Genomic DNA, 22131 nt, shown 5'->3' with positions numbered 1-22131 from the left:
ACGATGCCATATTAGTTGACAGTTTCATCTCAGAATCTTAATGTGACAGCGCTATAAAAACCAAAGAGTTTCTGCTGTAAAATCCTTAAAAATCTTATATTTTCGATATTGACCTTATTATACATGCAATTGTAAGCGCGACATAATGTTCGATTTCAATAACACGAAGAATATATAACAATGCATGCAATAAAAATGTGGCAATTTATACTTACTGGAGTCTTGGCCGTTATATTTGCTGGCCAGCCTGGCCTTTCAGTCTTTCCGCTTTTGACAAGGCACAACAGCCACAGTGCTCCTCGAGCGGAACCCTCGGCGACTTGTTTAAAGCCTTCTTTTATGCACCGAGTTGTTTTGGGGGAAAAGGAACTGCCCTTGATAAACAATTAATCGGGCCGTAAAATTAATACATATAATATATATATATAATTGAAGTATATACATGTGACTTACTATATAAATTACAACAAATTTTAATAATGCATATAATTTATAGCGAATTAATAATTAACCCTTTTCTAATATGCTCTTGCTCCACGATAGAGCATCATACTTGTAAGTGCATGATTGTTTATAATTCATGATTGTTTTTAATACGTGATTTGCAATCATTTAAATTTTTTGTCCCCAAATTATATATTTCAACATCTATAGAAATTCTAGTTGCAAGTTCCTTGCACTTGCCAGGCATTTGCACCATTTTATTGAACCCGGTATCGTTTTTTACTGTGTTAACATGCTAAAAATGGCTATAGCTAGGATTGGGGAGTGTTTTCTTGATCAACTTCTCCATTCGGCTGCAGGAACTATACGATTTTACTTTTAGTGACCGCCTTATGGTGGTTTTTTTTATTTGGATATAGCCTAGCTGATCAATATAAATAATCAAGTTCCAGAAAACTAATGATATTTTAAAGACAAAGGTGTAATTCGTCAACATTGGTGATTGCGATTTGCGTTTTTCAAAATTTTTCAAATTCTAAGCCCCAAAAGTTCCATTTGGAAACTGCTTATTTTGTGTATGACCAGCCTTAGCTATTCGTAAATACTCTTAATGCATAATTTGATACATTTACTTAATTTTTACATTTACTTAATTTTTATGCTGCATTCATTTCTGACCAATAACAAAGCAATTTGGCAAACTTTTTATCATGTATGGAGAATTATTGAGTGGGGGGGGGGTGTCACATTAACCCACATCCCTCAACCTTACGCTCTTGAGAATAATAATACAGAATTTGCTTTCAAAGATATTTCATTCATTTTTCATGGCGAATCAAAATTTCCTACGAATACTTGCAAGCTTACATCAAGTATATAATTCACTTGGTGGCACCCAAGCACTTTTTCCCGACGTGTTAATTCTAGGTCTCACACTGCTGTGTATATTAACGCAGTGATTGTGGTATGTTTTTAGGTATCTACAGGGATTAAGAAGGGTTTTCTTCATTCGGTTCCTTAAAACCCATAGCATTACGTTATCCCCTCCGTATAAATGCATCTGGTAATTGAACTCCGACAGAACAGACTCCTCCAAGCGTCGTGTAAGAACAAATATATATGTATCGTGTGAGCCAATATAGCCAGTTTGACAGTATCCACGTCTTCCGTGCATGTTACAAATTCGTTCCTGGCGTCCACTACGTGTTAAAACGTACGACACATTATGCTTAACGAGAAAAGTTTTGTTTAATTTTTCAAATCCTTCTCCAATGTAAATATCCATATTCGTTATAACCACAAGTCGATTTAGAAGTCGGTCGTTCACGTATTCGAAGAAATCTCTGTATCTAGGCATTTTTGCGTTGATGAGATGTGTGTGTATTTTATGCTTGTTATGAAAGTTGAGCTTGCCCAATCGTTCTTTGGCTGATGGTTGATTAACGAGCAGATGAACAGTTGAAATTAAAGGATGGTCGAGGTTCCTCTGCAATGTTTCCTCTATTTCGTACTGTCTTTGCATCAATCTGGTTTTGTTCGTGTCGGTTTGATTATTGTTCCAAGGTTTTTCGGTCATCACCGGATAGTTTGTAATAACGTGGATTACTGATTCTTCGCTACCTGATAAAACGCTATAAATATTGTTTAAATCATCCATCAAGTAGATACGACAAAAGAAAATGACAAAACTCGATCCTAAAGACAAGAAAAGTATGCATTTTATATTCTTTAGGAAAGAGAACATGTTTTTCAGGCTTTTGGAAGTACAATTACATTGAACATATACCAGTAAAAAGTCTGAAATTAAATTGATGATTTCAAACGTTTGACTGACAATCTTATATAATTACATATGACAACAACACACGTTTTAACCAGACTTTGAAAATCATAATCAAATTAACAGCTCTTAATGGCACAATGCATGTACACATGAATGCTGAGTTGCCGTTTCCATAGGATACTCCTTATGCTGAAAGGTATTATTGATTTTCTGTGTTATTTTTAATCTGAGGAACAGAATGAGAATGCCACGTATCTGTTGTAGTTATATCAAAACTTTTGCCAGTTTGCGAAAAAGCACGAAAAATGATCGTGTGTCTAAAGAAAAAAGAAACATTAATCTTAGCTTCTCCTAAATGCACTGACTTCTCAATTTAAGGAATTCAATAACTTAGGCATGTGGTCCAATAAAAAACAAAAAATCAAAACAAATTGAAATACATTACGTTGCCAAAGAGATGCCTGATTGTGAACTATGAATAGCCCACAATGAGGGAAGCCTAATTAGCAACGAAAATATGACACCCAATGATTATACCCAGTTTTGATGTAAACATAGGCAACCCAATGGGGAATGGTTTTATATTTTATTTGAAATAAAAATGCACACTTTGATGAAATAGACACATATGTCATTTATTTACATGCTTATGTATTTGTCTATAATTTACATGCTCAGTAATATGTGTGTCTGACGGACCATGTTCACGCAATGTATATTAATATATATTATATAGTATATCATTATATAATAAACGTAAAAGTGTAAAATCGAAGAAGAAGGATTACGGTTGAACCCATTCTCGTCCATTGGGTTCAACCTAATCAACCCGGCATAGGGTTTAGAATTTAGGATTTACGGAACATGGAATTATTTACCAAATTACCCATCCTCGTCTCCAGGTTCTAGCTCTGTTGCTCTGAGCTAGGTCCTGGGGATGAGGATGCAAATTACCCAATTATATTCCCAATTATTCGTCATATTCGATTCCAATCTTACCGCATTTCCGTGAATCAATAACACTTTTCATTTTCACACCTTAAGGACGTATGCCACGATGTCGAGGTCGAGCCACATCTTTAGACCTTAAGAGATGAAGTCCGAAGTAGTAGTGCCAACTCTTCTAATGAAGCCAGACTGGATGTCAGTGTTTGCGGTTTCTGGCAAAGGCGGCAGCTTGCATTTTTTGATGTAAGGGTGTTCAACCCATTCGCAAAAAGCCACCTAAACCAGAAACTGGATGCCGCCTTCACAAGCAATGAAAAAGAGAAGAAACGACACAAAAACCAGCGGGTGATAGAAGTAGAACACGGTTCCTTTAGCCCTCTTATTTTCTCCCCATATGGTAGACTTGGCAGGGAAGCTGACAGATTCATGACACAGCAAGCCCAGAAGCTCGCGGAGCGAAAGAATATGACTTATAGTGCAACTACTCATTGGCTGAGAGCTAAACTATCTTTTATTATCTTTTAATCTCCTTAAATCAGCGGTCATGTGCTTAAGAGGTTCAAGACGTTCTAAACATAAACTGTTTATACTTTATAGATCCAAATGGCGCTGGAATTTTTAATGCCATTAATCAAATGAAGTAGAGGTTTTTTGTTTTTTGTTGTTTTTTTTTTAATCTCAAACCAAGGTTCTATAGACCAATTGCGAAACTTAGTGACCGCGCCTTCGTGCAACATGGAAACGAGGCTTATTATGCAAAAAACAATATTTGTATTTTTTGTAGTACAAAGCTATTCGCCGAGTTATATGCCGTTTTTCGCCTTTGTTTTACATATTTTTCGATACCTTTCAGCTTGGTTTTATCGTTGTTATCATAGTTTTCAGGTTAGGAAGTTTTGCCTTTCAATTGAGGCGTTTTTGTGGTGTTTTCATTAATCTTTTCGGCTGCTTTCGTCGGGGAAGTATGGAAAAGGCCGACACAAACTCAGGTAAAAATTTAGTTTTTCCAAACTATTTCGTCTCAAGTTTTGAAAATGTATTTCATTTTTCTCCCTCTTATTTGTGCAAAATTTGGCGATATATATTTGGTGCAAAATCTATGTTTTTTTATGTCAAAAATTATTGAAAAGTGACAGTCAGATTATATAATTTTCAAACCTGATGACTGAAATGGCTTCATTTATTCAAATTCATTCACAAATATCACTGCATTTTTTTTCTTTATACCACAGTAATACTGTTAAAATGGTCAAAAGTAACTGACTGAAATGTTTTTGTTTATTTTCGTTTTAATAAAGTATAGACGATGCATAGCTTGCATGCCGACCTGAAGGCCGAATTTTATAAAAGTCGAATTCGAATGCATCGAATGCATTCTGCATTTTTGTTAGTACAAAACACTATTCTTTCTATCTACTACCATGCAATAGATGTTTAATAAGGGTTAACCAGGAATACTTGAAAAGGAAAGGATCCCGTTCACCATCGTAAACGGAAAAACTCTGGTTTAAATATTTTTCGCTTTCGGCTTTGCCATCATGTAAAGGTGTATCTTAAAAAACGCTGCAGCTCGCATTGTGGCTACCTTTATAGTATGTTATTGCCGGAAAAGGAATATTCAAATGGCAATTCAAAATAGACAATGATATTATGTTTTGGTTATAACTTATAAGTATTTTACTATCCATGTCATGCATGTGCGCCAAGTTGAAGAGTTGTTTTGCTTTTCAGTCGGCATCACATCACATGTACTGTACTCTGTAGTCTATATACACAGGGATAATAAACATAAAACTCCGTTGCTTATTTTATCTCTTATAGATCTTTATCTTAACAGATTTCTACTATTTTTTTTGCTGAGCTAAAAAATTGCTGTCAAATTACATCTTATCGATCGATAAAATTGGTATAAAAAAATTTTAGATGAGAAATGTGAACATGGTGGTTTGTTCGATCGTGACTTTTCAATAATTTTTGACATTAAAAACATAGATTTTGCAGCAAACATATATCGCCAAATTTTGCACAAATAAGAGGGAGAAAAATGAAATACATTTTCAAAACTTGAGACGAAATAGTTTCGAAAAACTAAACTTTTACCTGAGTTTGTGTCGGCCTTTTCTATATTTCCCCGACGAAAGCAGCCGAAAAGATTAATGAAAATACCCCCAAAACGCCTCAATTGAAAGGCAAAACTTCCTAACCTGAAAACTATGATAACAACGATGAAACCAAGCTGAAAGGAATCGAAAAATATGTAAAACAAAGGCGAAAAACGGCATATAACTCGGCGAATAGCTTTGTACTACAAAAAATACAAATATTGTTTTTTGCATAATAAGCCTCCTTTCCATGTTGAGCGAAGGCGCGGTTACTAAGTTTCGCAATTGGTCTATATACATATTTTAATTTTTTTATCAACATATTGTAAATAACTTTTATTTAGAATTGTAATATTATCTATTACTTTTTTTTTTTGAATTAAGATAAAGTATTCTAGTTGATCCTTACCTGACCCCATCCACTGACCCCATCGTTGTCGGCTCATCTTTTTCGGAGGCAAATTCAAATCTCACGCATGCGTAGTTAATTAATTCGTAATGCCAATAATGTAGCGTCCTTCGATTTTCTTATCGAATACATGCAAACAAAGCTATCTAACGGCTATAAACAAACCGTAATGGAAGAATTAACATGCCACAACGCTTAATTTAGTTATATTCTATCTTAAATTCATCCATGATGACCGATCGTAAGTTTACAAATCTGCGAAAGCGCTTGGACCAACTTGGCTACAGACAAGCTTTGGGTATTGAGTCGGTGCCACTTGTGGAGAAATTATTTACAGATCTTGTGCATACTACAGAAAGCTTAAAAAATGTTAAACTTCAGCTCAGTAAACGAGATAAAGAGAGGACCACTTTTGAGGACAATGCTGAGCCATACAAAAGTGATAATGCAAAACTTGTGCGTGAAAACAACGATCTTCACGTCCAGCTTATTCGCGCCAAGGAAGAGGGCGAACATGCTATTAAAGAGCTCAAAAGTTCCTTGAGAAAAATAGAACACGAGAATGCCGATCTGAAGTTCCTGAACACACAGTACGTGCATAAAGTTAAGGCTTTAGAAAAAGACTCTAGTGAAAAAACTTTACGCATTAGTGAATTGCAGGAGAAGAATTTGCATGCAGTTGTGGAAACTCCTGGGGGCAGAAAGAAACAGATTCCCACACGCAGGCAACGAATGGATATAAAAAGTACCCTTAGTAGCAGTGATCGTTCAACAAAGTCAGCCAGCTCATATGCACATGATCCATATGTGGCTGACCTGCTAAATGTTGCTGATAGCAGGATTGAGCAAATGCAGGGGAAAATGAATGAAATGGAAAATGAAAGAGAAGCAATGGAAAGAAGAAACAAAACATTGAGAAGACAGGTTTGTTACATTCCCATATATATAATTTCTGTTAGGCAGCACATCAGATTCCTGTTTCCAAATGGATTAGCATTTGGTATATCAGCTTACTGTACGTAATTCACCTGTGTATATATCACTCTTTCTCATGCATTCAGAATTCTTGCTCTGTCTGAGAGTTTTCTCATGACAGATCATAGCTCTGTCTCTAAAAATCTAAAAGCTGATTGCTGAGTTCCAGAATTCCATGTATGCCCAAACAATAACTTAAAAATAAAGACAGGCAATGCATGTAATCTATTGTTGAGAACACAGATTTTTAGAAAATTTCCCACTCACTCTAAATTAGATTAAGAGGTATTTTTCTACAGTGCTGATGACCTAGTTGGTTGCATTCTGCATGTTAATTCTAAATCTTAAAAGGTTCATATTAAATAATGGCAAATATATCTAAGTTGTGCACATTTTGACTGCAAGTTATTTTCTAACTTGTAGCTAATGTAGTTTAATGATCCAATTTTAGCTTGACAAAATTAATTTTGCCAATATTATTTGTTCAGTGAAATTAAGGTACTATATGATGTAGTACATATAAATATTAACCATTTGATGCATGCAAGCTAGTATACAATTTGCATCAGTTGGTTAATATATTGCCAATTGTTATATATTGATGATGCAATTTTTTAGTATTATTTAATCTTCCAGCTAATGAGGTATTTACGGGCTAGTTGGTCTCTCCATAGGATCAATCAGGGATTTTAAAAGAATATTTTAGCATCTATTCCATCTAATATATAACCAAAAGCCATTCAAGGGGTTTAAAGATTCTTAATTTCGAGTGGAATTAATACACACTTCACATTCAAGCCAGGAACAGTTGAAGGAAAAATGAGTCAACTTATAGGTCCTCCAGCAGGAATTGAACATACACTTTAGCGATGCCGGTGCAATGCTCTTGCCACTGAGCAATGCACTTGCCAAAAGCATAATTCCACTCAAAATTAAGAACCTTTAAGCCCTAGAATTTACATGAATCGTGTGAAGTGCCAAAAATAACAATTTACAAAAGCCACTCAGTTGCAAAGCATTAATTAGTATATGTACATCCTGAGCAATTCTAGTCTTTTGCAACATGTTATGAAAGTAATTAATTATATTATGCCGAATATTTGAACCATGATCTGATGATCTTGCCCAGTTCTTTCTGTGTATGTCACAACTATTAGGCAAGCTAAATGCTCTGCCCATGTAAATATCATTCTATGATATCTGTCTGCTTAAGCTTATGTATATTGGAATAAAAAATAACGATCGAAAAGTGGTGTAGGGTTAGGTGGTTACTGTACTTACTGGTCAACCTTGAATGCTGCTGCAGCGCCCTAAGCAAAATTCTTAAACGTTTTGTATTCAGTTGGATAGCCTGAATTGTGATGCCATGCTATGTTTAATTAATCGATTTTTCATAAGCATATTTGACAGAGCCAGAGGCGGTGTACTGTACCATAAAATTTTGATGCAATAAGCTAACGGTACTTAGGATTTACCTATAGTGCTTTTAAACTGGTGCTAAAATTTTCTCTAACAACGCGGGTTAATGTGTATATCAAGTTGGAAACCAATACCTCTATAAGTATCTACTCTAATTTATATTATATATTGAGCTCACTGACCAATACTAGTTGCTGGACTTCTGGAGTCAGTGGAGTGCCTCAGGGGACCCAGGGTCTGAAAATTATCGATTCTGAATTATATGAAAGGTACGAAGGAACTTTGCCTAAGGTCTTATTGTCTGCCTACACTTTATCGAGAAAAAAGTTTTATGCCTTATTGGAGCAATTTTAGTACTTCAAATAAACATTCCGATTTGTGAATGAAATTTCATCCGTATAATTCTAGAAATACTAGAAATATACCACTTTAAAGCAATTATTGTAATAATCTATTTTATCTTGTTAAAGATCCGAATGCCGGTGACCTTTAGTTTATGCCAATAGTATATATAGATCTGCGAGGGTAACCGTCGATTCGCCGGGAAGACGTTAATTATTTGTAGAATTTCCGGGCCTATAAACCTAAGATTGAGAATTATTAAAACTGTGGTTCTCTTGTACATCCCCGACCCTGACAGTGATGCATTGCAGGGTGATAATTTTTTTTAGCATATTTTTGTATGTCGTATATTTTTATGGTTTTTTATATGTTTTCTATTTACTACGACTACGTTTCTTCGCAATTGTTTTCTTGATCATCAGGTTGAGCATCGCGATAAAGAGATTGAAAGACTTGGTCATTTGCTTGAAGGCGGACGACCATTGCATGCCGTTATGAAAGACACTAGACAAGATAGTAGTGATAAAGTTGTCGCACATCTCAATGTTCAGGTAACATGTCGATCATATATACATGTAGTATTGTCCTTATTATTAAAACATTGTTACTAATTTTACGTTCGACGGCATTTATCGTTACCATCGGTTTGACAATAAATAAGCAATATATTCCTTTGTCTTTTGAAATACGCTGATTCTATACAATTCTGATACTATTTTTCTACTGTGTTTTAATCTGCTAAAGAACATTGCGAAAGTCTACAGATACGAACCATGTTGTCAATTCGTTTGTTGACTACAGTCGTTGCATGCAAAAAATGTATGGACAAAACCATATATAGTTTGTGGAAATAATTAATGCTAAAGTGTTTTTCCCGTCCTACACTAAGTCGTATAATATGTGAAAATGTAGGCAAAAGATATATTTTTCGATTAAAAAACACTGTAGTTAGGGTGGATATCCATTGTTTTGAACATGGAATGAATAGTTCTAGGTACACGTATATTTGTATTTTTATTTCTATAAATTTAACATTCGCCGATTGCATGTGCGCCTATGCAGTTTTACAAAAAATGGTTTATATTAGCTATTGGTGCATGTATACTCAGCCGAGCTGTCCTTCAAAATCAATGATAATTTGTAGGTGGATTACCTGCAGCAAGCGAACAAAGATCTGGAGAAAAGAATAAAAGAAAGTTCTAACACAAGAGATGGACTCAGATCACAAATCAAAGATCTTAGTGAAGATAATGAACAACTTCAAGTTAAAATAAAGAAGTTGGAAAAGAAAAAACATGTAGCCGAAGAACAGAGGGATAAAGTAGCTACCATTGCCGTGCAAGATGCTGACGAAGCCAAGGTGATGTGTTGATATACTTAAGAGAAGATATATTTTTCTATGTCCTGTAATATGTACTCAAAACCTGATATCGTGCAACTGTATACTAAAATTTTGAACATTAAAAACGTTTTACAAATCAGAGGTCAAGAAAGCATGAAAAAGTATGTTTACTACATAATCACAAAACTTTGTGAAAACGGAGTGATTGTAGAAAGTAGCACTTGAATCGAAGCTGGGTTTTTTAGTAAAGTGTTCAAATATGATTATTATAAAGCGCAAAATACGGAATAAAAAAGTACAAATAAGGAATATAAAGTACAAAATACGGAATGAAATAAAGTACAAATAGGGAATATTATAAAGTACAAAATACGGAATAAAGTAAAGTAAAAAAACGGAATATTATAAAATACGTTGTGTATAAGTTTATATTTGTCTTTAGATCGAGTTGCGAAATGTTGAAATCGAGCTAGAAAAATTCAAAAGAGAAGTTGCTGAACTTCGAAAGGTAATTTTTCATGTCATTTTACATAACATGTTTTGTATTGAACATATTAATATTTTGTTGGTTTGTTCAAGTGCTTATTTAAATATGTCGCGGAAACTGCATGTAATGGTTTCTGAAAAATATGTTCATCTCTTCTTCTATTACTCCAAATTTTAATTCGACACTTTGGAAAAACAGGAACGACAACGGTGTATAGAAGAATGTGAAAGGCTTGGCGATGCTGTATCATCTCTCGATGAACAGAAAGATAAACTGGAACGATTGTTGGAAAATTGTGAGGAGGAGAAAGTACGACTTGGAGAACGCAATGCAAAACTGGCATCTTCAGGTACAATAATATACTTATTGTTTAATTGCAGGAGGGCTAAGGGGGCTGCAGCCCACCCCCAGAAGTAAATGTGTGTCCAAATATATGAAGAATTTTGATACAAACAAGTAACAATTTTAGAATTGAACATTGGATAAGAACTTCACTATAGCGATTTATTTATTGTTTGTTCTCTAATTAATCTGGGAGTATAGACTATTTGGACTGCTGACATTCGTATTTCTGATTTGTATAGTTAACAATTTTATTCATTTTATGGCCTGTCAGAAAACAAGATGAACTTTTTTACAAATTTGGTATATACGTTTCCCCTCCCTGTTTAATTATATATGCTTTTTTTTAATTTTCATATTCCATATCTGGTGTACATTTGTATCAACATTGTCTGGGTTTAACCACACAATTTAATAAGAACACTGATTTCAATAGCTAACATACACGCACATGCATAATTTCTTACTATTATTAATTTTTTCTTTAAATTTCTTTGGTTAACAGAACATGACCTAATCATAAGTCTGGAAAAATTAAGATCCAAAAAGTCGCCAAGCAAGACTTCCAAGGTAATGCTTATGCTTGCACTTTGGGGCCAATCCTTCTTAACAATAATATAAATTAAACTAGATAATAAACCATTCGTCCAGTTTTGAGTCACATCAAGTGAGCTTCGTATATATCTGAAGGAAGTATGTCCAAAAATTGAAGCAAAGCTGGTGGAAATTGACCTCCAGTGTCATCTCTATTTCCGATGCGCGATAAAATATTTGCATTTATTTTTATATGTTTGTTAAATTAAACATGCTAACCAACTGTTGCTGTTTTTTTGTTAAATACCTTAAATATAAACGTATAAAATTTTTTTATGGTATTTTATGGTATCTTCCTTTGGTATAAGATTACCGTATCTATCTTCCCTGCTTCTATGGCTTAAATATTGTATCGCATATATATGGACATCTGGACATCTATAATCAGTATATAAAATGTTGCATCACGTTTTGCAGTCACCTTCTAAACATGACGGGGTAATCAAGTCTTTAGAAAAACAACTAGATTATTACAAGGAAGAATGTGCCTCACTTCAAGAAATGGTTAAGAAAAAACTTGTGGATTCTGCTCAACCTAGTCCACGAAAGAAAGGAAAGGTACATCTATAGCATACAGACAAGGGATAAATCGGAAGTTAAATTAGTTTTGTTTTTCTTTATTGGACTAGTTGAAATTTTGTGATTGTTTAGTTATAAATATCATGGCTCTGAAATGAAGTTAAAAGCAAGTGAAAATATGTCTCAAGGGATAAAAGTTGTTTCAACCGAGAAATAGAGATTTGACGACTAGTCCCAGCCCTTTCCCGCCATTTCAAATCACCCGGAAAAGAAAACAGAGGAGGATAGCTTTCGGCTAATCCCTGTTTGCTCGTTTAATATAACCACCATACTGCTTGTACAAAGGCTAGGACGTTTTCTGATTTGCAGGCGTTTAATAATATCAACGGCACATACAGTGGACTCCTAAACCGTCTCTCAGCCCCATGCCACTGACCCTCTTTATCATCTATACCCTCCTAATTTCCATGAGACTAAAATAAGACGAGTTTCCATGACATTTTTTTTGTCGCAGTCGGATGCACGATGGCAAAGTATGTTAAGGATCATGGAGGAAGAACGAGATTATTACAAGACAGAATACGAAACTTTACGTAAGAAGAAAAGTGCAGGAAAATCGCCAACGAGTAAAGAAAAGGTACTGTTTCGTACACATGCCCATCGCTCCAACATTCAACCCGTTATAATCTTGGAAAGATTAAACGTACATAAACTTATTGTACTTTAATTTCTATTCTCACAAAACGAAGAGCGTAATTCATGAATTGGTACACCAGAGAACATGACTTGTTTCATATTTGCAGTAATCCAATTAATTTAGTGCTTTTGAAAAACCCTGTTGACTTGAATGCTGATGGAATGGAAAACCATGCAGCCAATTCAGAGGATTTTTCTGTCCTTGCTGTTATTGCATTATTTTACTTCTTGTGTGTAGATGTCAAGTAGTACCAGTGAAGTTGCTCGATTAAGAAGGGAAAGAGATGATCTTCAAGCGTTACTGGAGAAATTTGAAAAACATCTTGCTGATGTGAGTGCATTATCTTGTATAGATTCGATCATATAGCATGTATTTTTTTTATTCCGACCCTAACCCTAACCCTAACCCTAACCTGAAATTCCTCGATTTATGCTCAAAAGTTCCAAATTTTGAAAAGTTCTCGTTTTATATGGTAAAATGCTTGTATATACCAACTAAAACCCTTTAAGAACTCTTAGCACAATGGATGTTGGTTTTTCACCTATTGTTCAGGAATTGCCTTTGCATACACTTAGTATATGCATGTTTTTTGTTGTGCGTTCAAATATTACCGACTAATATACCTCAACATGTCTTCTTTGTTAGTAAATTTTGATAGTTCAAATCATTGTTTTTGTGCACCCCATCTATACTCAACGCTGCAGTTGATTATCTTCTTTGCTATAATATCAGATCCAAGAAAATGTCAAAACAGTTGTAAGCGACCGAGACAGTGTACAATTACTATATGAACAGGTATTTATGTTGATGTTTATTTCCTAATTTTGAGCATTGAAGTAAAACTACGAGTATAACAATGGGTAGTTATATCCCGATAGAATAAACTCGATCAGTTGAGCTTTGTACAGTCTTAAGGCAGAAAAATAAAGCACTCCAGGTTGTAAACTTAGCAATTTTGTTCAAATTAGTCATTAATCCCTATAAACTGCGTTCAATCTTTCTCTTTAAATCTCGATAAGTATACTGCTGGTTTGTTACTATTATTGCTTTTGCAGTCCCATACACAAGATGTTTAAGCTAGGGTGGCAGCAATGTTTCTTTCAAAACATATAAGAATGTATTGTATATCCCCTCACTGATCCCCCGAAGCTTAGATAGACCTCACGTTGAACTTCCTCCCAGAGAAGGGTTCCCCGTTATACATTAGAACCTAGCGGAGTCTATCCTCCGGCTTGATTGCGCCCGCAGTATCGCATATTCGCAATTCCGCAGCTCTGCAATACTCATTGTGATTATTGACTTTGTGAGTTATGTCATTTTAACGTTTGCGTCTATGCCTTGTAGGCAACTGAAGAAATTCAGAGATTAAGACGCCAAGTAACTAGATCCAGGTCTCCCTCGCCTTCACGGACAGTATCGTCAATAATATCTCGGGTCGAGGCTGAGAGAGACGAAGCATTGGCTGATCTAAGGAGAGCTTCCAGCGAGGTTGAATCGCTACAGGAACAGCTGAAAGTTAGTTCTTAATTTTTTATAAATATACGTTCATCACAACGAATACTAAAAAGTTGACCGTACTTACGCATAACTTCTGAAACTAACCAAAAATAGAACGAGAATAGTAAAAATACCGCTGGAATATTGTCCTCCTAAATTGAGTTTGAGAGACATTTCGCTCGCAGATCTTAAGTCAGTATCTAAATTGGGTTTTAGGTCAGAACGGACAGTGCTGTTTCAGAAAGACGAAGACATCAACAAAGCATTGCAGATTTAGAATCTGCGTTAGAGAAGGTAATAAACTGTAGTAGTTTGGCACAGAATAAACTTGATGCAAAACTCTTTTCCTGTTAATGTTCACGTTTTCTAATTTTATATTGTTTATTTCTACTGTTGTAGCTCGAGAAAGATAAACGGGATGCTGAGATGAAAGTTGCGTCGCTCAAGAAAAGCGTTTCCGATTTGGACGAACAACTTCGGCAAACATCGTCGAAGTTCGTGTCCTGTCGTGATACCACGCTCGAAAGAGAGGCCGAGGCAAACAAAATGAGGTTGATTGCAGAACAAGCTGAGAGGTCCGTTGAAGACTGTCAACGTCAGCTGGCTAGGAAAAATGATGACCTTAGAGAGAACGATGAAAAATTAGAAAGCATGGAAGAAAGGATAGGTAAATGCATCTAAATTCCATTCATGCTGCCCGCTCTGGTTATACCTATCAATGTATAGCTACAAGTAAATGAATTAATCGAAAATAGACGTCCCCAATGATACGAACCGTAGATTGTATAAATTCGGGAGACAGAGTACTAGTATACTACCGTCAAGTTACCTTTTTCTGTTTCCTTGATAAGAAGTAATATGACCAGTTGTTTCTCTTTAAGACGAGATGGAGAAAGTAAATTCAGCTTTACGACAAGATATCGTCAAACTGCGTGGTACAGTCAAGTCTCTCGATATCGAGAAAGATAATTTACAGCAACAGGTTGACGAAAAAACGGAACGTGTTATGGCACTTGAAGCACGACGTACAAAACAGGTACATTTAACTGCGAGGTTCGCACCGAGTACAATGCGGGAGGAGCTACTATAAGAAGTAACCATAGATTACACGAAACATTCAGTGCCATCAACACATTTGGGCCATCATTTATGGCTAATTGAGTATTCCATTCATAGGTCATCCCTCTCCGTCCTCTTTTTCGTCTCATCCCACTTTCATCTACCTTCACTTTAGCTACTTTACTTTACTCCATCACCATATTTTTACTGCACGTTTACTTCGTCGTGTTTAAAGATTACCTTTCTTTCACTTCATTCTTATTCTTTCACTTTAACGGGAAATTTATTTTAGTAATATCCAATTTAAATAGATAATGAAAATATGGAATTTATTTCTCGTGTCGAGAATGATATCTAACTCGTTCTCTGCGCTAACTCGTTCGATATTATTCTCAACACTCGAAATAACTAAGAAACCTAGTCTTATATAAGAATGCAGTCTTCGTTTTTGCTTTTATTTCACTTTCACTTGCGTTGATTTTCGTTTTACTTATACGCTGCTTTTACTTTCACTTTTTGAAAAGATTTTACTATCGTATTTTAGTTCCACTTCACTTTTACTATAATTTCAGTCACTTCAACTTTACTTTACCTTAATTTTGCTGTTTACATTTCCTATTTTTTACGCTACTTTCACTTTTTGTTACTGTCGATCTTGCTTTATAATCACTTTACTTACTTTTATTGTTTTCTACTTTCACCCAAAATCGAATTGTTTTTTGGTCAATATTTTTCTGGTCGACATGTTAAAACATTCAAAGGTGTTTTTTCAGGACAAGAATGAAAATGAGTTGAAACTGACCATTGATGACTTAGAAGCCAAATTACAGTAAGTACATCAAAATCATACACTGAAAGCTCTTGATGCATGGAATATCCTACATTAGGAATATGAATACATATGTGAAACACATCGCTAATTTGTAATTAAAACTTTTCTCTCATGATGACCCGGATGAAGCTTAGAAATAATTAAATAAATTACATGGTGTATATTACAAACATATAACAACTATTTTAAAAACACCATGCAAAACTTTAAAGAACATAAGGAATATTAAGCGAGGCAAAACACGCAAAAATATGTAATCTGATCAGGGCGCTTATATATATATATAAACGCCCTGAATCTAATTTACAACTCTTCTTTCCCGTTGCATTATTCTTCCACTTAGCTCATTTACAATAAATTTCTGTTATTTCAGGCATGCTCTGAGCGAGGTAGATCAAAAACAGCGAGAAATCAAAACATTGAAACGTGATATGGACAGAAAGGACGATGATTTGGGTGAGACAACGAGATTACGCGATGCTGTTAGTAGGGAGAACAAGAGGGTGCAGGAAGATCTCGTCACTATGACGGCCGAGAATCAGGTGAGTATAGAATCAATATTCTGTCCCTAACGAGGACCCGTGGATGACGATTACTCATTTTCCCCCGCAAATATTTTTAGGCTGTCCATCAAGAGTTGGAACAATCTTTACAGGAGCAAGAAACTCTCAAAATACAAATCAGGGAGTATACAACACAGGTTGCAAGATTTGAAGAATTGCTGGCACAAAAGGTACTGTACGGCTGTAGTGTCTTTTCTCTATTGTGCACAGTCGAGAATAATGCGTAAAGTGAAAAGAACCCGAATACGATATATATATATATATTGTGGTGTAGGACCTCGAAAAAGAAGAACTTCTGGAACAGTTCCGTGCGTTAAGCAGTGAAGCTGAGAAGTTGGTGACCGACGCTCGTGTATCTGAGGGACAAGTAAGCAATTACAAGACTGAGCTAAGACAAAAAATGCAAGACGATCTTGAACTCAGGGAAAGATTGAGGAGTTTACAAGTTGAACTTGACCAGGTTGGTGGAAATTCTTGATATACGTTTTACTGGCACGCAGTCATTTTCTTTGGCCCTTATTTATCTTTTATCCACTGGCCATTCTTCACGAAGAGTGTATAGAACACGATTTGTGCTGGGATAATAAGTATTCTGAGAATTAAATATTTTCATGCTTTGTTTTCGACATTTTTGTAAAATATTTGGTTTTAAAATATTTTGCTATTGAAAAACTTTAACGTGCCGCTAGTAGCTTGGTTGCAATGAAGTATTTTGTCTATAATAACAGGCGAAATGGTGAAGTTGAAACCTCCTTTGAAGGGATTATACCCCGACGTAGCTAATTCGCGTTATCGTGATTGCAATATCTTCCTGTTTCGTTTTGTGCAATTTAACAAATTTGCCAAGTTAAAACAGGCTTACTGTACTGAGCTTTTTAAAGTTTTGAGGCCTTTCTTCCAATGTACCGCCCATAATGTTTCGATGGTCTATATCATTTATCTTTACTTCCTCCTACCCAATAGACTTTATGCATAATGACGTAACAAGCCGTGACACCTGCAAGGAATTCTGGTCTCAGTAGTCACGGCGGGAAATTTTTAAGCTTGAATTTTTCGCTGTGACTGCTAAAACCAGAATTCTCTGCAGGCATTAGGCTTGATACGTCATTATGTATAAGGTCTATTACTTGGTCTGCATGCCTGTCGTGACAATTGTTATGTTCCCGCAACTCCCACCATAACAAGGCACGTATACAAGAGTTTGTATGATTTTTGTTATGCTCCTCTTGCGGCGGCTATACTTATACAATCGCCTGTCATATTTTTCACACTTCCTCCTAATTTTTTGGAATGGTGCACCCTAATTTGAATAAGCAAGGAACGCATACATGCCTTGAGTATTTTGGAGTAGTCCATATATATATATAAACATACAAGTCAGCAACACTTCTCAAGCTCTATCTGTTGTCTTAAATTAAGTAACTTAATATGTTACAGCTTATGGCAAAGTGGAGTCAATCAAGAATATTAAAGAAAATTAACTCATAAAACAAAAATATAACATTTTAAGAAATGAATTATCTAAACGCGGATTGGGTGGGGATGTATATAATGGCAATATAATCTATATCAGGAAAGTGGTTATATTAAGTTATTCCCCCGTCTATAACAGTTAAAAATTAAGACCTAAATTATTTCCATAAAATAGACAATATAACAATTATTCTCTATAATTTATAATTATGTATATAAGTTAATTCAATATATAACTTGTTCAAAAAAAACAAAAGTATAAATGAATAAATAATAAGCTTTTATTTCTATATTAAAATCTGTTTTAATTAAACCACAAAACGTCACTGTCTTCCCGACAGGTAAAACTTTATATATAATTTTATATTAATATATTTGTTCAATAACCTGCATAAATGTCTTTGAATTTTTGTAGTATTATATTTTGTGATTTTAATCTCAATTCTTACGGATATCATGCATGCAAGGAAATTAAAATGTTATAATAAAAAACCTTGAAACCGAAAGGTTCAATTAACGTCCAAAGCATAGCTATACGGATATATTTGACGAATGAAATAATTTGTCTAGCCTTTTATGAATGGTTAGATTTAGGCCAGAGGGTGGCAACTTCGTAACAGGGTATCGATGTTGGGTATGGATGTTGCTCTGGCAGAATCTTGCTTAAATTTAGGCAGATTTTTTCAATAGCACTTTAAGATTCCACCATGCATATAGACATGCATGTGAGAGCAAGGGCATTACAAATTGCCTGTATAAGTATCCAAAAATTCTTCACATCTATAACTTGCCAAAATTCATGATATGATTTATGCCAAATAAACTTTTTTAGGATTGTAAGATTTGCAGATTTGCTCCTACATTATATATTTGCATGCACTCCAATTTTTATCTGCAGCGTACATTGAATGAGAAATCTTACGAAGTTCAACTATCTAATTTGACAAAATCTCTGCAATCGATGGAAGAACAGCTAAGGCAAAGTGACGAGGAAAAGGTATATGTAACCTCAAAATGAGTTGTTGAGTATTAGTCGATTTCGATCCTTGGCTCAAGGCATTCTATTCAACTCGTGCAATTATATTGATTTTTGTTATTTGGGAATTGTTTTCTTTGTGTCGAAATTGGTCGTTTTAGTACATTAGACCAAAATGCCATGCAGAGTCGGTCGTTCATTTTTCGATCTCAACTGAGAATGTGAGTACATCTTTTGCCACAGGAAGGTTTACTTGCTGATCTATCTGCAGTCCGTGAACTTTGTGTAAAGCTCGATCAGATGCGAGATTCATTGACTAAGCAACTTACATCGAAATCAATGGATAAAGATGAGGTAATTAAACTGAAATGAATGAATGTATGCATATAGTTATATTTATATATCGTGCGGCATTTCTACACCACGTTTACAGCCTTGTTCCATTGATGAATGGAATCTCCTTATGTTCTCGCCATGTTTCACAAGGCTTTTCCTTTACTTGCTTATTTGATTGGTTTCAGTTGTGTCAATTCTTCGTTATAATCTACATGCAGCTGTAGAGCCGTATACTTTGCATTGAAAGAATTGTTTGTCCTTTTAATTCTCCATATTCGTTCCTTCTAAAAAACCCTTTTTCTACCATTGCCTATAGCTACAACAAATGTTTAATGATGCTCAAGAAGAAATTGATACGTTAAAGTCCCAGGTATACATAGTATATTAAGTATAGTTGACCCTTTCCGATTTGTCAACATGCATGGGGTGTTTAGATAGTCATCTAATGAATGCAATGTATCTTATTTAGGTGTTTCGTGAGAAGTCAAATGTTGAAAACCTCGAGGGTATACTCTCTGCAACAAGAAGCAGGGTTAGTCATTAAATTATGAATGAAATAAAAATGTCTGTATTTATCCATTTATTTCTTTTCGTTTGTTCCAACGTCGGGCAGCACTGGCCGTTCCTCTAAAAAAACATATTCCAATTTTTTAATATCTAAAATATATGCAAATTTTCCTGAGTTATTCTATCTAACGTATGCAGGAGTATTTGGACAAGGAATCATTGGAGGATACTCTTGATGAAGTTGACCAGCTTCGATCCAGGCTTTCAACTACTGATAAAGAAAAGTACGTGGTATTCCTCTATAACATGCATGTACAATTTGTCCTCATCATATAGACGCGTTCTTATGCTCAAGGCTTCAATATTTGTCTATTGAACCCATATAACCTCATGCAGTACTTACAGCTTAACTCATGCAATAGTAAACGTATATACGCATGCCAGTTCATTCGAGGTATATCTAAATCACTGCATGTGGTACCAGCTGACGGTACAGTATGTATACATGCATACAGCGTATGGCATAGTAACATTCCGTAATACTCTTTCGCAAACTGGGAAAATAAATGCTGATATAGCAGCATTTTCCCTATATAAAGTATGGAATTGTCAGGACATGTCTAGTTCGATTGTTTTACGAGGTTTCACCAATGCCAATGGGTTTCACATATGTCATAATTATCAGTATATTGCTCTTCGTGGTTAATTTCATGGTAAATAATGATTCTTTTTATTTATTATTTTTTTACAGGATCTTGCAGAAGCGAGAACTGGATACGTTGAGGACAACATCCGAGAGATTATCAAGTGAAGTCAGCGATTTACGGAAACAACTAATCTCAGAAAAATACGAGAAGTATGTGGAAGTACTGTATATTGAAAAGATTTTTAAAGGGAATAACAGCGGAATTTGATTTGACGACGTTTTGTTACCAAACATTGCATTATGAATTCAAGTAAAGTAATAACATCAGTAGTGTCGATTTAAGTTAGAAGTTTCGCACGCTTAATGTTATTTATTTAGTTATATTTCGCCAGAAGAAATTGCGGGCTCGAAGAACGAGATTGAAAAGTCTTCGTTACAGAATCTGATCTGTAGATACTTGGGGGTGGGGGGATGTATGGCCACAGCTTTGTAGTGAGGTTATTTTTTATTTTCAGGGAGAGAGAAGCTAGGAGAAGGTCAGCACCAGTCAAATCGGGAAAAACAGGTATATATTAGATTTAATGGACCTTGTGCATAATAGACCAACTTACGATTTAGGTAACAAGAAAGAAATAAATCATTACAGCTAAAAAGAGCATACCGAAATTAGAATAATTGCCAAGTTTGGCCGCAAAATGTCAAGTATGACTCAAGCTAATTACTCATGCAATAAATCAGTGAAAACATAACTTTTATACATTCCAAATAGATTTTACTCGCTGCAAGGCACACCCGCTTTGAAATTATCGACACCTACATACCCACTATCGTCCACAAAGCTGCTGTTTGCGATACAGCTTCTGTTTCAATTTGTATGTTGTTCCATAAAAATTCCAATAAATATTTTTGAAATAATAAAAGTTAGTCCAGTTGCGTTGTGAGTTCAGTGACGTCAGTGATCGCTAAGCATAAAATGTAATATTCCTATGGTTGTTCTTCTAATATATAGTTTCCAGCAAACGTTCTGTGGACCGTGATCGCAGTAGTGACAGCGATTTCTTGCAGACCTTGCCTCGAGGAAGATCATCACCGCTATCATTCCTTGGTACTCGTCACGAAAGCGTCATATCACCAATAAACCACATCGATAAAGCCTTGTAAATAGATCCATGTAAAAATAGGTATAATTTGCCTGTTTAAAATAGGCAATATCTATAGTTAGCTCGCTTAAATATGCCACGTTGTGCTGGAAAATGGAAGACCGAGCGACTCGTCAACATTCTTAATGTTCGTTTTCTCATTTTCTATAATCTTTCTCCCTTTTGGTAGCTGGTAGGCAGGCCTTTGCGAAAATAATTTAGCGTGTTTCTCTCAGAGTGATGACGATGGAACGGGCGTTTGTATTCTGAGATACGTAACTTGAAATATAAACACTCCATGCGGTAGTAAGAAGATTAAAGGCAAATTTTAGAAATTCGAGGAAATACTAGTTCCCAATGAAGATTTTTAGGTCTGTTCACACGATCCAACTTTGCTGGATCCAATTGACTTCTGGACGCGACAAGATTTTTTTCAATGGTCCTTGATTAGAAATACTTTTGTTTGTATAACTTCTTAAAAATAGTCCAGCCCAACAGGTGCAAATTTATACAGATGTGTATCTAGAACATCGTATAGGTTTCGCTTTAAAACAGTGTAAATTATCAGTCATATATAATTTATATTTTGTATTATTTTATAACATTCAACAGCCTGTGAGTTGATAATCACAAAAGTGATAATCACAAAAAGATAAATCTCTGGTGGTTTGTGGTTTGATCACTTTGATGGGTGAAAGGG

General features: G+C 35.1%; 2 protein-coding genes across 3 annotated transcripts; one reads left to right on the top strand and one right to left on the bottom strand.

Moving 5' to 3' along the window:
* Positions 1 to 1115: 1115 nt before the first annotated feature.
* LOC114528970 lies at positions 1116 to 2368 on the bottom strand. Its single transcript, XM_028550682.1, has one exon. It carries the CDS (start codon positions 2186 to 2188, stop codon positions 1313 to 1315), a length of 876 nt encoding a protein of 291 aa, XP_028406483.1. The 5' UTR covers positions 2189 to 2368; the 3' UTR covers positions 1116 to 1312.
* A 3428-nt stretch (positions 2369 to 5796) lies between these two features.
* On the top strand, positions 5797 to 21992 carry LOC114529232 (centrosomal protein of 135 kDa-like). 2 transcript variants are annotated; one of them, XM_028550992.1, is made up of 26 exons: positions 5797 to 6610; positions 8845 to 8973; positions 9567 to 9782; positions 10207 to 10272; positions 10450 to 10600; positions 11099 to 11163; positions 11605 to 11745; positions 12221 to 12343; positions 12641 to 12733; positions 13136 to 13198; positions 13748 to 13918; positions 14117 to 14194; positions 14300 to 14567; positions 14782 to 14936; positions 15733 to 15788; positions 16165 to 16333; positions 16414 to 16524; positions 16629 to 16814; positions 18726 to 18824; positions 19047 to 19157; positions 19456 to 19509; positions 19609 to 19671; positions 19845 to 19930; positions 20398 to 20502; positions 20808 to 20857; positions 21302 to 21992. In XM_028550992.1, the coding sequence occupies exons 1-26, from the start codon at positions 5915 to 5917 to the stop codon at positions 21451 to 21453; spliced, it is 3657 nt and encodes a 1218-aa protein (XP_028406793.1). In that variant the 5' UTR covers positions 5797 to 5914; the 3' UTR covers positions 21454 to 21992. The 2 variants fall into 2 exon arrangements, with proteins under 2 accessions (XP_028406793.1, XP_028406798.1); XM_028550997.1 differs by lacking the exons at positions 18726 to 18824; positions 19047 to 19157; positions 19456 to 19509; ... (3 more) ...; positions 20808 to 20857; positions 21302 to 21992 and adding an exon at positions 17792 to 17957.
* The last annotated feature ends 139 nt before the right edge of the window (positions 21993 to 22131 follow it).

The sequence above is a fragment of the Dendronephthya gigantea genome, unplaced genomic scaffold (genome assembly GCF_004324835.1).
Source record: "Dendronephthya gigantea isolate DGI-Jeju-01 unplaced genomic scaffold, DenGig_1.0 000001F, whole genome shotgun sequence".
Taxonomy (NCBI): domain Eukaryota; kingdom Metazoa; phylum Cnidaria; class Anthozoa; order Malacalcyonacea; family Nephtheidae; genus Dendronephthya; species Dendronephthya gigantea.
Note: the sequence above shows the minus strand (reverse complement) of the source record. Positions and strands in the feature narration are given on the sequence as shown.

Coding starts and splice junctions, on each gene's coding strand:
- LOC114528970 (XM_028550682.1), bottom strand. CDS start 2,188: ATGTTCTCTTTCCTAAAGAATATAAAATGCATACTTTTCTTGTCTTTA.
- LOC114529232 (XM_028550992.1), top strand. CDS start 5,915: ATGATGACCGATCGTAAGTTTACAAATCTGCGAAAGCGCTTGGACCAA. Junction 14,937..15,732: donor AAGCACGACGTACAAAACAG/GTACATTTAACT, acceptor GTGTTTTTTCAG/GACAAGAATGAAAATGAGTT. Junction 20,858..21,301: donor AGTCAAATCGGGAAAAACAG/GTATATATTAGA, acceptor TCTAATATATAG/TTTCCAGCAAACGTTCTGTG.